This window comes from Salmo salar, chromosome ssa03, assembly GCF_905237065.1.
Source record: "Salmo salar chromosome ssa03, Ssal_v3.1, whole genome shotgun sequence".
In the NCBI taxonomy this organism is placed as follows: Eukaryota; Metazoa; Chordata; class Actinopteri; order Salmoniformes; family Salmonidae; genus Salmo; species Salmo salar.
Genome location: NC_059444.1, coordinates 68,204,195 through 68,217,902, shown reverse-complemented (window position 1 = coordinate 68,217,902; position 13,708 = coordinate 68,204,195). Strand labels below are relative to the sequence as shown.

At 42.2% G+C, this 13,708-nt stretch overlaps 1 protein-coding gene across 2 annotated transcripts; it reads right to left on the bottom strand.

Moving 5' to 3' along the window:
• Positions 1-6,879: 6,879 nt before the first annotated feature.
• On the bottom strand, positions 6,880-13,342 carry LOC106601335 (mitochondrial glycine transporter B). 2 transcript variants are annotated; one of them, XM_014193464.2, is made up of 8 exons: positions 13,230-13,342; positions 11,589-11,745; positions 9,685-9,809; positions 9,218-9,302; positions 8,924-9,103; positions 8,614-8,782; positions 8,216-8,382; positions 6,880-7,987 (listed from the first exon to the last, which is right to left on the bottom strand). In XM_014193464.2, the coding sequence occupies exons 2-8, from the start codon at positions 11,724-11,726 to the stop codon at positions 7,865-7,867; spliced, it is 987 nt and encodes a 328-aa protein (XP_014048939.1). In that variant the 5' UTR covers positions 11,727-11,745; positions 13,230-13,342; the 3' UTR covers positions 6,880-7,864. The 2 variants fall into 2 exon arrangements, with proteins under 2 accessions (XP_014048939.1, XP_014048941.1); XM_014193466.2 differs by lacking the exon at positions 13,230-13,342 and adding an exon at positions 11,908-13,173.
• Positions 13,343-13,708: the final 366 nt, after the last annotated feature.

The window sequence follows — 13,708 nt, the reverse complement described above, 5'->3', positions numbered from 1 at the left end:
ACATACAACAACACAAAGTTACACATGGAGTAAAACAAACAAACAGTCAATAATACAGTAGAAAAATAAGTCTATATACAATGTGAGCAAATGAGGTGAGATAAGGGAGGTAAAGGCAAAAAAGGCCATGTTGGCAAAGTAAATACAATATAGCAAGTAAAACACTGGAATGGTAGATTTGTAGTGGAAGAAAGTGCAAAGTAGAAATAATGGGGTGCAAAGGAGCAAAATAAATAAATAAATACAGTAGGGGAAGGGGTAGTTGTTTGGGCTAAATTATAGATGGGCTATGTACAGGTGCAGTGATCTGTGAGCTGCTCTGACAGCTGGTGCTTAAAGCTAGTGAGGGAGATAAGTGTTTCCAGTTTCAGAGATTTTTGTAGTTCGTTCCAGTCATTGGCAGCAGAGAACTGGAAGGAGAGACGGCCAAAGGAGGAATTGGCTTTGGGGGTGACCAGAGAGATATACCAGCTGGAGCGCGTGCTACAGGTGGGTGCTGCTATGGTGACCAGTGAGCTGAGATAAGGGGGGACTTGACCTAGCAGGGTCTTGTAGATGACCTGGAGACAGTGGGTTTAGCGACGAGTATGAAGCGAGGGCCAGCCAATGAGAGCGTACAGGTCACAGTGGTGGGTAGTATATGGGGCTTTGGTGACAAAACGGATGGCACTGTGATAGACTGCATCCAGTTTATTGAGTAGGGTATTGGAGGCTATTTTGTAAATGACATCGCCGAAGTCGAGGATCGGTAGGATGGTCAGTTTTACGAGAGTATGTTTGGCAGCATGAGTAAAGGATGCTTTGTTGCGAAATAGGAAGCCAATTCTAGATTTAACTTTGGACTGGAGATGTTTGATGTGAATCTGGAAGGAGAGCTTACAGTCTAACCAGACACCTAGGTATTTGTAGTTGTCCGCATATTCTAAGTAAGAACCGTCCAGAGTAGTGATGCTGGATGCGCGGGCAGGTGCGGGCAGCGATAGGTTGAAGAGCATGTAGTTTAACTTGTATTTAAGAGCAGTTGGAGGCCACGGAAGGAGAGTTGTATGGCATTGAAGATCGTCTGGAGGGTTGTTAACACAGTGTCCAAAGAAGGGCCAGAAGTATACAGAATGGTGTCGTCTGCGTAGAGGTGGATCAGAGACTCACCAACAGCAAGAGCGACATCATTGATGTATACAGAGAAAAGAGTTGGCCCAAGAATTGAACCCTGTGGCACCGTCATAGAGTCTACCAGAGGCCTGGACAACAGGCCATCCGATTTGACACATTGAACTCTGTCAGAGAAGTAGTTGGTGAACCAGGCGAGGCAATCATTTGAGAAACCAAGGCTATTGAGTCTGCCGATGTGTTGATTGACAGAGTCGAAAGCCTTGGCCAGGTCAATGAATACGGCAGCACAGTATTGTTTCTTATCGATGGCGGTTACGATATCGTTTAGGACCTTAAGCATGGCTGAGGTGCACCCATGACCAGCTCTGAAACCAGATTGTATAGCGGAGAAGGTGCGGTGGGATTCGAAATGATCGGTAATCTGTTTGTTGACTTGGCTTTCGAAGACCTTAGAAAGGCAGGGTAGGATAGATATAGGTCTGTAGCAGTTTGGGTCAAGAGTGTCCCCTCCTTTGAAGAGGGGGATGACAGCAGCTGCTTTCCAATCTTTTGGAATCTCAGACGACACGAAAGAGAGGTTGAACAGGCTAGTAATAGGGGTTGCAACAATTTCGGCAGATAATTTTAGAAAGAAAGGGTCCAGATTGTCTAGCCCGGCTGATTTGTAGGGGTCCAGATTTTGCAGCTCTTTCAGAACATCAGCTGACTGGATTTGGGAGAAGGAGAAATGGGGAAGGCTTGGGCGAGTAGCTGTGGGGGGTGCAGTGCTGTTGACCGCGGTAGGGGTAGCCAGGTGGAAAGCATGGCCAGCCGTAGAAAAATGCTTATTGAAATTCTCAATTATAGTGGATTTATCGGAGGTGACAGAGTTTCCTATCCTCAGTGCAGTGGGTAGCTGGGAGAAGGTGCTCTTATTCTCCATGGACTTTACAGTGTCCCAGAACTTTTTTGAGTTTGTGTTGCAGGAAGCAAATTTCTGCTTGAAAAAGCTAGCCTTGGCTTTTCTTACTGCCTGTGTATATTGGTTTCTAACTTCCCTGAAAAGTTGCATATCACGGGGGCTTTTCGATGCTAATGGAGAATGCCACAGGATGTTTTTGTGTTGGTTAAGGGCAGTAAGGTCTGGAGAGAACCAAGGGCTATATCTGTTCCTGGTTCTAAATTTCTTGAATGGGGCATACTTATTTAAGATGGTGAGGAAGGCATTTTTTTTTAAATAACCAGGCATCCTCTACTGACGGGATGAAGTCAATATCCTTCCAGGATACCCGGGCCAGGTCGATTAGAAAGGCTTGCTCGCTGAAATGTTACAGGGAGCGTTTGACAGTGATGAGTGGAGGTCGTTTGACCGCTGACCCATTACGGATGCAGGCAATGAGGCAGTGACCGCTGAGATCTTGGTTGAAAACAGCAGAGGTGTATTTAGAGGGCAAGTTGGTTAGGATGATATCTATGAGGGTGCCCGTGTTTACGGCTTTGGGGTGGTACCTGGTAGGTTCATTGATAATTTGTGAGAGATTGAGGGCATCAAGCTTAGATTGTAGGATGGCTGGGGTGTTAAGCATGTTCCAGTTTAGGTCACCTAGCAGCACGAGCTCTGAAGATAGATGGGGGGGCAATCAGTTCACATATGGTGTCCAGAGCACAGCTGGGGGCAGAGGGTGGTCTATAGCAGGCGGCAACGATGAGATACTTGTTTTTAGAGAGATGGATTTTTAAAACTAGAAGTTCAAATAATTTAGGTACAGACCTGGATAGTAGGACAGAACTCTGCAGGCTATCTCTGCAGTAGATTGCAACACCGCCCCCTTTGGCCATTCTATCTTGTCTGAAAATGTTGTAGTTAGGGATGAAGATTTCAGAGGTTTTTTTTGAAAGAAAAACATACTACCTCAATTAGCCCGACTAACCGGTGCCCCCGCACATTGGCTACCCGGACTATCTGCATTGTGTCCCGCCACCCACCAACCCCTCTTACACTACTCTGTTTATCATAAACGCATCAAAAAAAGAAACATCCTTTTTCAGGACCTTGTCTTTCAAAGATAATTCATAAAAATCCAAATAACTTCACAGATCTTCATTGTAAAGGGTTTAAAGACTGTTCAATGAACCATAAACAATGAATGAACATGCACCTGTGGAACAGTCATTAAGACACTAAGTTTACAGACGTTAGGCAATTAAGGTCACAGTTATGAAAACTTAACACACTAGAGGCCTTTCTACTAGAGGCCGTGATATGATCAATACCCATAGCTTGTAGGGAGGCAGGTTTGCCATGGTGTAAGGACGTGTAGTGCCTTGCCATGGGGTAGTCGTCATTGCCTACCCGTATGGCGTACTTGTGTTCCGCTAGGCGGTCTTGAAGGCGTCTCTTTGTCCGTCCAATGTAGAACACCTTGCACTGTGGACATTCCAATCTATAGATGACATGAGTGGTTTTGCAGTTAATGAAATGCTTGAGCAAGCTATGGGTATTGATCATATCCCGGCCTCTATTAGAAAAGGGGACCCTCTTAAACAGTTAAACCAAAGGGAAAGTTTTTGGATTTGCAAACTACAGGCCACTAAATACCCGGGTTTAAATGAAGATATGGATTTCTCACCCTTCCTGTAGGGTTGTGATGGGTCCATTTGCTGTCTCTAGTGGACTTTTTGCTCAATTGCCCTCAGCTATGTTTAGACTTTTGTTGTTCATGTTTTGCTGTGTTCTAGTGTACTATGGAATATATTGCCTTCTTATTCTTGACACTTCTCCCAGCCATATTTAAGGTTAGAACTACCTTTCGAAGTATTCTGATACTTCGAGCTTGGAGTTGTATTTTTATGATAACATAGCTACAGCATTTCACTTTAAAGTGTGTATAGTATTGCTTACTAGGTGTGTCCAATCAATCTTGTAACCACTCCCTCTTCAAATTAGGGCTAATTGGAAAAGCTGTTAAAAAGAGAACATTGTATTATTTCTTTGTACTCCCTGACGAAGGCCATGCAGCCGAAACGCATCGGATTTTTAAAAACATTGCTTCTATTGAACATGCCATACTAATAAAGGCATTTTAATCTATTATATGAAGAGTGCCTTGGTCCTCCTTTCTTTTTGATGACCAACTCACCCCTTTTACCAAAGAGCACCTTCTGTCTACCAACATTTACTATTGTGTACCTTAGTAGCGCTTCCCTTCCTCCTCTTTCTACTAGATATATACATTTTAAAAAAGTACTCAACAATTATTCCAGTCCCAGACATTGTAGTTGATAGGGCCATCTACGCATTGTGCTTATGCACCAGGGGCCCATTGCCTAGAATTAAATGACCTGGCTAGTGTACTTGGCAGGACACAGTGCACTAAACAGCATGTCAGGCACGTGTCAACTCGACATGTTAGTGTTAGCTTTCAAGTCATATAAAGCCTTCAAATTCAAACATCTAGATAGACTAATGTGAGACATTCTGCACATGGTCACTGATTACTTCGTCTATTAAAGTGACGTTTGACATTTTAAAAAAAGCGTGAAATTTAACTTAAAACGCACCACAAGACAACGCAAAATATGTACCACACGGCGTCAAAGAGGAAGGCAAAAGGAAATTACGACAAATATACGCTCAAGTTTCAAAGCACATGATTGGTTGTTTCGCTGACTGGAAACATAACTGTCTAATTGGATATTTCATTCACTAGATGGCGCAAATACTCCAGCGCACTAGCAGCACAGAGTAGCAGCGTATGGGTTGGGTGAAACCGGTAACTGGAGGTCGGACGAGGAGCCCATATTAAGACAATGCGATGGAAAGACCATATTAAGACAATGGGGAGACGTTGACTTCTCGGTTAGAGTGGCCTGTGTTGCAACTTTATTTGCTAGAGATACGGAGTTCCAGGTGAAGGTATCACAATATGTACATAGTGATTTTGCAATATGTTTTAACATTTAAAAAAATTCATAAGAGAAGATAAATTGCAAAAATGCCAACTTGCCTCAAATACAAAGATAGAATGGGTGCTAGACAAGATGGCTAGGACCTCTTGGGTTGGGTGCTGGAAAAGATCATTGCAATGTTTTGACCAATGTCAAGGTCATGGGGTAATTACAGGTGGAGGGTATGACATGTTATTGCGGGAAGTGGGGTTATGTGACTGAGTGAATAAAAAATAACAAACTTTTATGACTTATTGAATAGGCCACTTAAAAAAATGATAATTAAGTTAATATGTAGCCTGGGATGTTCTCAAAGTCCTTTCAGTGGCTGAATCTTAATATATTTGCGTTGCATCTTTTTTATTTTTTTATTTAACCTTTATTTAACCAGGAAAAGCCCACTGAGACCCATAGTCTCTTTTTCAATGGAAACCTGGCCAAGAAGGCAGCAACAATCAGTACATTACATAATTAAAACATACAACAATACAATACAACATGATCCAGCCTAAAAAAAAGCATTTACACTCCTCTGTAACAGAGTCTCCCATCAATATTTTAAATTCATTCAGTGGAACTAACATATCTAGATGAAGCATGGATTTTAGATTATTCCATGCGTCTGGTGCACAAGAAAAGGCAGTCTTGCCTAATACTGTGAATGTCCTGGGGACTTTAAGTAGCAACCACCTATGTATTCTCCACAGCAAGTTTACACACATACGTCATCTATGACCTCAATAAACTCCTAATCTGTGTCAAACTCACTTCATATGTCAGTGTTCCCTATCTAATTTGGAAAGCAAAGGCCACTGTGACACAGGCTATCACTGCAGTCCTTGATATAAGGTTTCCAATGAGAACAGCTGATTGGGTTGGATCTGGGTGTCATGTCATTAAGCTAAAAAAATAACCACAAAGTTTCCAATAGGTTAACAGTGTTTGTTTTACATCATGAGTCAGACATGTAATGCACAAACAATTAAATATGACTCATACTTAGCTAATAACAAACGAAATATGGCATACTTAGTTAATAACATACGAAATATGGCATTTTTAGCTAATAACATGGTTTTAATGTACAAGGTTTCTAGATGAAAAAAGAATCAAATACAGACATAGCCAAGAAGAAAACTGGTTTAGATCAGTATAGCCTGCCTTTTTTTGCTTGACTCTTGCCTTTCACTCTCCTTATCATTAACTATCCCTTTGGTGTCACAACCCTGCCCCCTTCTCCCAGTCTTATGTCTGACAGCTCTGTGATAAGCATATTATCATCATGCACTGCTATTACTGTTGGTAGGTATAATGGCTGTGTATAAGGTGAAATGAAAATAAAAGCTACCTCCGGTATTGCTGTACTAATGTTGGAACTGAGAATGACACGTGCTAGAAACATCCACTGCTCTCAAGTACAATGTGGGCTTTTCATATTACCTCTGAATAACGAGGGCATTGTTGGGTTGTAGGTGTAGTTATTAACCTCTGAGACCAACTGTCATGTGATTTATGTGCCATAGAAGTTGGGCATTGCTGGAACATGTATCTGGACTAAGCTGAGCTGCCTGCGTGTCAGCCTGTCTCTCTCACAGTGACCCCCTAACCACGCCTCAGCCAGGATTCAGTATGTCATGTGTCATTTCATTTCCTTCTGAGGACGCATGGGTTGCAGTGGTGGGAAGGTTCCCCAAGGCACTAATGTCATGTCACTTTGTTGTTTCACAGAGTGTGGAGAGAGAGAAAGGGAAGAGAAAAGGGAGAAAAAGAGGTGTGAAGGGATGCATGACAGACACAAAGCAAATGCCTTATATAATGAATATTAGCAGACTCATGTTGTATTCTTATATCATTTTATACATTTTCTTTCAACATTTTTTTAAAATGTTCTCTTCAACACACCAGCATAATTATTCACCATTACGATAAACAGTAATAAATTATATCAAATATGAAAACATGAACAATTATAATACCCTTCTAAGGCAAATCAACTGTAGAGCTCAAATGGACAGCAAGCAAAGCTTATTATATGTTACAACATCTCTACCAGAATAATATCTTAGAACAGTGGCAATAGCTTGGCACAAAGGGAAGGCAGGTAGACTCACTGCGGCATGAGACACTCCAGGGTTTTAGATTACGGAAGTGGTTAAAGTGCATTTCCAGCTAAGGATCAGTATGTTAAGCAATTAGTGTTCTTTACCTTCAATTTAAAGACAAGCAGATACAAGTTGTGCTAAAGTCTAGGGAGAACAGGTACCTAACATTGTACATTCTACAGTGGGATATATATCTAAAGCCTGGAGCAGCTTAAACAGTCAGTGTGGCTGGGAGTCCAGTGGCTAGTTAGGGACCAAAAATATTTTAGGACTTATAGTGCAATATAGAATTTTGAAAGTAGCCCAGTAGAATAAATAAATTAAAGTCTTGTTTGGTGTAGCCTCACATACAATGAAGACAGACAATATTGTGCAATGCAAAACTATTGCAATCCATTCAAATATACAGACACTACTAGTCCCCATCTTTCTGTCAAAGTATGGATACCAGTCCTTGAGGCATCATATCTTTGCAATGTGTTAATAATGTTATAGCAGAATACTGTATGTCAGTGAATAAGTCCATTGGCAAACTCTCACAACTAGGCAGTCTTAAGACACAAACACAGCAGTGCCTTCCAGGGCACTCCTCACTAATGGTTTGTCCTCTGTGACTTGACTTTCACTTTCTTCCTCGGTCCACACACGTTCCTCATTTCATTCTCTCTCTTCAGGACTTGTCATCCCTTCTTCTTGTCATCCCTCTTTTTTGTCATCCCTCCTCAGGACTTGAGCCCCATGCGGGCCATCATCTGTTCATACACCGTCCATGCCATGGCAGCAATCATCGTTCTCCTCAGAGAACGTGGCACCCCACCCCGGAAGAACCCAGGAAACCCGTGCTCCTGAGAGACGGCGAGAAAGAATGGCACATGTCAACTACTATAAATCAACCCTGATGTTTTATTACATAGTGTGACACTGTGTGCAGGCTAGAGGTCAGTATATAAACACATACAGACAACAGTTTAGCCTGACCCATATAAGAACAACGTCAGTATATTATAACAGTGCTATTACCCTAAGCATAGTAACAACGCTGTATTCAATAAAACACCCAGAGAGATAGTTACATTGTAAATGTATCGCACAGCGTCTGCAGTCCTCTTGTACAGATGTGGGCTGACTTGGACGTGGGTTTTGACCACGTCAGCTGGCTGGGTGACCAGGGAAGCCAGGACCCCGGCCAGAATCCCACAGCTGAAGTTAGCCAGGGGTGCGTAGGGAGACGTGCTTATCTCTGGGAGGAAGAAACAGAGAGACACTATAAATTCCACTCCACACCAAACAGTTCACATTGAGACAGATACGTCAAAGTTATCAAATGTGGCTTCTAGTGTAACCAATACTACTGCTCTATGTTTATGTCATCGGCATCTCCATACTGACACTTCAAAGTGATCGCACACTAGTGAAACAAATACTAGTGTTGAGCATTAGTGTGGTGTGTGTCCGGTGTCCTGATACAGACCCTGTGGCAGAGTGTTCTTGCCCTGGCTGTAGAACATGACATAGAGGCCTGAGAAGGGAGCATCTCTGAGGAGGGTGGCGGTCAGCCCTGAGAACAGAGCTCTGGGTCCTTCTGTTTGACACACACTGCGCAAAGCCCCTGCCACGCTCACGTAGTTATACCTGCCACTCTGAAACAACAACAACAGGCACTACAGTAAACACCCACACATTAAACAGTACTCATGTAGTCACTGTAATCATACAGTATATAGAAAAGTATTTATCTTTTCCTTCCTGCCCCTCCCCTCCGTCTCTCTACCTGAACATACCTCAAAGCGAGTCTTAATGACAGTGACAGGTAGCATGCAGACCCCTGCCACAGTCCTGGCCCCAGCTCCCAGCAGCACAGACGCCATGGCCCCGGGGCCCTGCTCCAAGAAGTAGTGCTGCTTCAGAGAGTAGTAGGTGCTGAAGTAGATCCCTACGCCGGGGATAGTCCGCACAAACGACTGGAGGAGGAAGCAGAGCAGACATGCTGTCAGAGTCATATACTCAACACACAGATTCAACACAATTGATGTGTTTCTATTTATATTACTGATCATAAAGAGAGGCCAACTTACTGGTGAGACCCCCTTCCAAAGTCCTATGAGCTTCTCTGTCCGTACAACACTTAAGAACACAGTCACCATCCCCACTCTTGCTGAACTGAAAGAGCATAAGAGAGATAGAAAGCCGTATTAACACACTGTCCTATGAAACAACCCAAAAGTTATTTTTAAGTGTCTTGCAACTACGCTTCATTTCAAAATAGCTGACGTGACATTGAGTTGGTACTAGCATGCAGGCCATGTGGAACCAGCGTGAGTTTTATGACTCTTTGGACTCTCAATGTTCAGATCTACAATATTGCTTAGTTAATGAGGCAAGTCAATAGAGTAATGCAATGCTAGTGGGTCTCATGGTCTAGGACAAGACTGTAATCTAGAGCCAGAAAACTTACTACAAACGTAACCTCACCTGATTACTATGTGGAAGTGTGTGGACTACGCTGTAGAGGTATTGACTGAGCCAGCTGAAGGCTACTCACCCAGGCTGCATGTTGCTGTGAAGGGTCTGCAGGCGGGTCTTGACCAGGTCCAGAGGCTGGAAGAGCAGGGTGGAGCATGTTCCACTGAGAGAGCCACACATAAAGGCTTTGAGAGCCGGGTGAGCCTGAAGGGAGAGACAAGCAGAGAGGGGAGGAAGGGAGAGTGATAACACCGATCACATACCAGTCATGGTAGAGTGCTCTTCAGTGAGAGCCCAAAGCATGATGGGACTTATGATTGTTTACGATGGAAAGCACCAGGCAGAGTGGGTCCTGGGAAATAGGACAAATGCACATACACTTGCTACAGTAATTGACATTACATAAATACCCACACAAGTAGTAAAAACAAACATTCAGACTCAAGAATATGAGTATTAAAACACAAAGCAATGATTGAAAAATTGTGTGTAAATTAACATGGGACCACGAAGAGAACAGGCAACAGGGCAGAGGACTCTCCATTGAAAAACTAAGATGCATCAACCCATGAACACAGACACTATTCCCCTCCCTGCAAGTGTCACCCTACATCAGGTATGTGTTATAATGCATTATCATAATTGGCATGCTTAGTTCTCTAAACAATCTGCCAACACAAAAATTAACAAAGAACTGGATGGCTGCAGAAAATGCATCATATACACCATACCCAGTCACTCCAATCTTCACATTCTGTCATTACAGACAAAAAATAAGATGCCACACACACAGAATATACAAAACAACACACACATCCCTCCTACAGCCCACATCCCTACCTTCCCCGGGCTACTTTTCAGTGGCTGATCCTGTTTTTCCTGCATTTGTCCCTGTTTTCTTCCCCTCTCTGGCTAAGCTGTTATGAACTGTGGTGGGTTGTCAGGGCAAAAGCCTCCATCCTTCTCTTCACTTCTCTATAAGCTTTCCTCAGTTTCCCTTCACAAAGCAGCTTAATCCACTGGCGTATGTTTCCACTCTCTCTCACACACAACCTCTCAATGCTGCTTCTCCTACTCTACCCCTCATCTTTCTGCTTCCAGCTAATGCACATCTCTGCAAAATGCCATGCGTCATACAATGGAAATGTCAGTGTGTGTGTATGAGCGCATGCTTTTGTATGTTCTAGCTTCCATAAAACAACTTATCACGGTTTACATTCTAGAGCGTATGTTCTTAGGGTATGTGCTGCTCTAGAACTAGTGTAAAAGTGCTTTTATTTCCTTATCACTGGGCATGAATTCTAGTACATTTCAATGTCCTCAGCTCTGGTAAATTACTAGGTAGTTCCTGTACTGTGATGTAACATTGACAACCTGTACTCCTTCACTGGGACTTGAAACCCACACTTTCTCAACATGTCCCTCCCTTAATGAGGGTGCTATGGCAACAGCCCACCAACAGTGCTTGCTGACCAATGGCAGTGTTGGCACAGGGGAGGCTTGGCAAAGCCTTGCTCACTTGTTTGGCATGTCTATGAAGATTTAAGGTGGCACCCCGGAGTTTGACCTACTTCAGGGCAGAAGACAATAGAGAACTTGAAAACATTGACTATTCTAGAACAGCCTGAGAAAGTGCATAGTATGAAAGTGGCCTGAAACTTCCATCAGGTTAGAGGAGGGACAACTGGGTCAATCAACTATGTCACAGGATGGTAATGTGATTAACATAGGAGCTGTATTGAGAAAGTAGTCCTGGGTGACCCTGATCCAAAATCACAGCCTGACATAAAATGCATGTGAAATCTTAACTGAGATATTAAATATTATAATCCAAGCCCTTAGACCAATGAAACCACATCAATAAAACATACTCAGCTATTCACAGTACATGTACAACAGTCAGTGAAGTTACTCTAGAATTATTGTCCTTCAGACTTTCACTATGGGTCAAATACTAAATGATGTATAACAAATCCCACTCACCAGAGACAGTTCCATTGTTATTTTGAAAGTTGAGAAGAAATTCCAATCCAATAATGTTGTCCTTGTATGATCAAAATCCTCTTTTGTCTTTTCCTCTTTTTGAATCACTTTCTCAGTCCTTACTCTGCCACTGTCCATTCAACTTTTCCAAACGCTCCTGCACAAGAGATTACAAGTGAAGATTTCAAGAATGGACATTTCAGCTGCACAATCCATTACATAACACAGACAGAATAACCTTTCAAAACTGATATAGAATGTTACAGGCTGTAACTTAAAGCACGGGTGTTTTGCAATGTTGATACAGTGTGTCCCTTACAGCAGATACTGGAGAGCTGCAATGCCTCTGACTGATCCACTGAGGGGTTGGGGCACTCACCACAGCACAGACCCAACTAGGAATCACCTGACACACACTATGGTTCCCATTTAAGACACACAGTTACTTATTAACTAATCAAAGATCACCACCCAGCACATTAGCATTACATACACCCTGATCACACTGTGTGTGTGTATATGTCTGTGTGTGGTGTGAACATGTGTGTATTTGTGGAGGGGGGCCCTGAATCCTCATGCTCTCAATACTTTTTGAGGAGGAACAGGTGGCCAAATTAAGTTTGAAAGTGTTTTTTTAGTCCAGGACTATTTTTAATAATGTGTCCAGACTCCAGACCCTTAAATCTTGATATACATTTTTTATGGAATACGTTGTCATTTCAATACATAACTTTAAATGGGTACAGACAGACATCTCAATCGGCATATGTGACTGATTTTGTGAGAGAGTCAAATGACTCAGCACACATTATATACATTGAAACAGATTAATACAATGAATGTCTATTGTTAATGTAACACAGACATCGCTAAATGACTAGGTGCACACTCATTCAGCCAAAATTTAGCACGGGACTGGACAGGAACGATTATGATTCGGGGTTATAGAACTGTTGCAGAATCAGGACAGTACAGGATAGACGGACAGGAATGAATTTGCACTCCCATGTCAACCTGTAATGTACATGTCGACTAACATTCAAGGTAGTTACAAATATGAGCAACTGTTATTACAGGTCTCACACTAGATAATTTTCAATCATGTTAAACAGAGGCCTACAGTGATCTTCTTTGGAACTATATGCATCTCAGGATTCCCACGCAGGAATTTAGGCATTTATGCCTCGTTCTCGTGCTAGTCGGAACTAGGAAACTGACAATTCTGACTTGGAAACATGAGCTCTGAATTTCCAATTTGAAAGTACCAGAATCAACGAATAGTAAGCTCTAATACAAAACCCTAACAATCATGAACAGGGTAGTTGTCAGAAGCGTTTCCCAGTCCAACAAAACATTTATACCGAAAATCGTACGTCTAATACTATTTCAATTAATTAGAATGAGAACACAACCCGAAGACTAGTTACAAAACGTGCACAATGAGAATAGAAACTCAGATTTATAAATGCATAGGGCAAAGCATTGAACTGGAAAATGGACAAAAGATGTAATCAACAGAAACAGGCATCCGTAATTATTTGATTAAACAATGATTAACAAGCAAGGGCCATTCGCTGAAATATTGTAGCTTACAATAGGCCGTTGTATTAATACAATATACAAACGACATTCAGTTCTCACCCAAATATGTCCATCCTTGTGCAATATTCTGTTTAAACCGGTTTAGACTTGCTTCATTATTATGCCGTTTGTCCTGGGGAACCATTGCAACTGGGATTTTTTTTCTTCTCCCCCCCCCCAGAGTCAAGACTGTCCTCTTGTGGTCATGTCTGAGATCACGTTGCTAAAAAATAAAGACTACAGGACAATATTAGATCAGATAGTCTAGTGTATTGCCAGTTTAAAGCGGCAATCAGCAGTAGAAACATTAACGCGAAATCCCAGCCCGTTTCAGTAAACAGATGAGGGATGGGGCTAGAGGAATGTAACCATTCAAATTCAGACAAAGCTATGGATGCAAGGGCTGACCATCCATGATAACATTTAGTTTTAACCATGTTTCGAGGCCATTTGTTTAAATTTACTTTGAACTAAGCTCATAAGGAATGTGTAACTTGTATTCTTTAAGAATCAATAGGTAAAATAAATGTAGCAAAGTA